The sequence below is a fragment of the Etheostoma cragini genome, chromosome 14 (genome assembly GCF_013103735.1).
Source record: "Etheostoma cragini isolate CJK2018 chromosome 14, CSU_Ecrag_1.0, whole genome shotgun sequence".
Classification (NCBI taxonomy): domain Eukaryota; kingdom Metazoa; phylum Chordata; class Actinopteri; order Perciformes; family Percidae; genus Etheostoma; species Etheostoma cragini.
The window spans coordinates 24,431,541-24,433,330 of NC_048420.1; the positions used below are offsets into that span (position 1 = coordinate 24,431,541).

Here is a 1,790-nt window from a genome sequence, read left to right on the forward strand (position 1 = left end):
TGTCTCTTTGTCCCTGTGTCCCTGTCTCCGTTTCTGTGTCCTTGTCTCTGTCTCCCTGTGTCACTGACTCTTTGTCCTTGTCTCTGTCGCTTTGTCCCTGTGTCCCTGTCTCTCTCCCCGTCCCCGCGTCCCCCTTGTCCCCTGCAGCCGGACCGCCTGCGTCCCCAGAGAGAGCTGGTGAAGTCCCTGCTGGGCATCGGGAAGCGTCTGGCCACGCTGCCGACCAAGGAGCAGAAGACGCAGCGGCTGATCTCAGAGCTGTCGCTGCTCAACCACAAGCTGCCGGCCCGGGTCTGGCTGCCCACCGCCGAGCGCCAGCACCACGTGTGCCGCGTCCCGCACACCCAGGCCGTGGTGCTCAACTCCAAGGACAAGGTAGCCTAGCCTAGCCTAGCTTAGCATGAATGGGTTCTATTGACTAGGCATCTAATATGTACTGTAACCCTACAGGACAGATGTTTAGCGGCTACTAAAAGTTGTTGTTGTCGCTGACAAACCTCAGGTTATTATTAAGTGTGTGTCAACATTATGGGATGGATCCCTAGTGAGAAAGACCTTTATGTTAAAGAGTAAGATCCTTTTCGTTTAACATGAAGCAGAAATCACCATCACCAAATCCACCAGACTCCATGTAAATAATCACTACTTTTAGCGTGTATAGAGCAGCATATCTCCACCAGACTCCATGTAAATAATCACTTCTTTTAGCGTGTATAGAGCAGCATATCTCCACCAGACTCCATGTAAATAATCACTACTTTTAGCATGTATAGAGCAGCATATCTTCACCAGACTCCATGTAAATAATCACTACTTTTAGCATGTATAGAGCAGCATATCTCCACCAGACTCCATGTAAATAATCACTTCTTTTAGCATGTATAGAGCAGCATATCTTCACCAGACTCCATGTAAATAATCACTACTTTTAGCGTGTATAGAGCAGCATATCTCCACATGTAAATGGGTGAATCAAGACTTTGTGTAAAAAGACATGCACACACAGACAGACGGTCCACTTTAAATGAAGCGTGTTTTACGATGCTAAAAGTAGTGATTATTTACATGGAGTCTGGTGGGTGGTGTGTTTCAGGCTCCCTACATCATCTACGTGGAGGTTTTGGAGTGCGAGAGCTTCGAGACGTCCCCGGTCCCCGTCCGGATCCCGGAGACGAGGATCCGCTCGGCGCGCTCCGCAGAGAACCTGGACTGTGGCGGCGGCGCGGCTAGCGCTGTCTGCGGCATGACGTCGGAGCACCGGGCGGGGAGTTTCTCCACCGTCCCCAACTACGACAACGACGACGAGGCGTGGGCCACCGACGACATCGGGCAGCTGCAGGTGGAGGTGGGACTCCACCCAAGATGTTACTCTATGGTTACCATACTTTACTGGGTTACGTTACTAACCGTGTGTGTGTGTGTGTGTGTCTCTGCGTGTGTGTGTGTGTGTGTGTGTGTGTGTGTGTCTGTCTCTGAGTGTGTCTCTGCGTGTGTGTGTGTGTGTGTGTGTGTGTCTGTCTCAGCGTGTGTGTGTGTGTGTGTGTGTGTGTGTGTGTGTGTGTGTTCCAGGTGGAGACTCAGACCAGCAGCTCTGATAACATCAGTCAGTTTTCAGTCGACAGCATCACGAGTCTGGAGAGCAAAGAGCCGGTGTTCATCGCCGCGGGAGACATCAGGTAGTGTGTGTGTGTGTGTGTGTGTGTGTGTGTGTGTGTGTGTGCATGTCTTTTTACACAAAGTCTTGATTCACCCATTTACATGTGGAGATATGCTGCTCTATACACGCTAAA

At 50.8% G+C, this 1,790-nt stretch overlaps 2 protein-coding genes across 2 annotated transcripts in view; one reads left to right on the forward strand and one right to left on the reverse strand.

Annotated features, from left to right (window-relative positions):
* The window catches only part of LOC117957220 (putative protein TPRXL), a 13,349-nt gene that overhangs the window by 2,296 nt on the left and 9,263 nt on the right, over nt 1–1,790 (reverse strand). The window lies entirely within an intron of this gene.
* The window catches only part of LOC117957221 (phosphatidylinositol 4-kinase beta-like), a gene marked incomplete at its 5' end in the record, with an annotated part of 9,372 nt that continues 7,717 nt past the window's right edge, over nt 136–1,790 (forward strand). The window contains 3 exons of the mRNA XM_034892818.1: nt 136–375; nt 1,094–1,345; nt 1,570–1,676. Of these exons, the coding sequence (XP_034748709.1) occupies nt 136–375; nt 1,094–1,345; nt 1,570–1,676 (599 nt within the window). The remainder of the gene's footprint in view (nt 376–1,093; nt 1,346–1,569; nt 1,677–1,790) is intronic.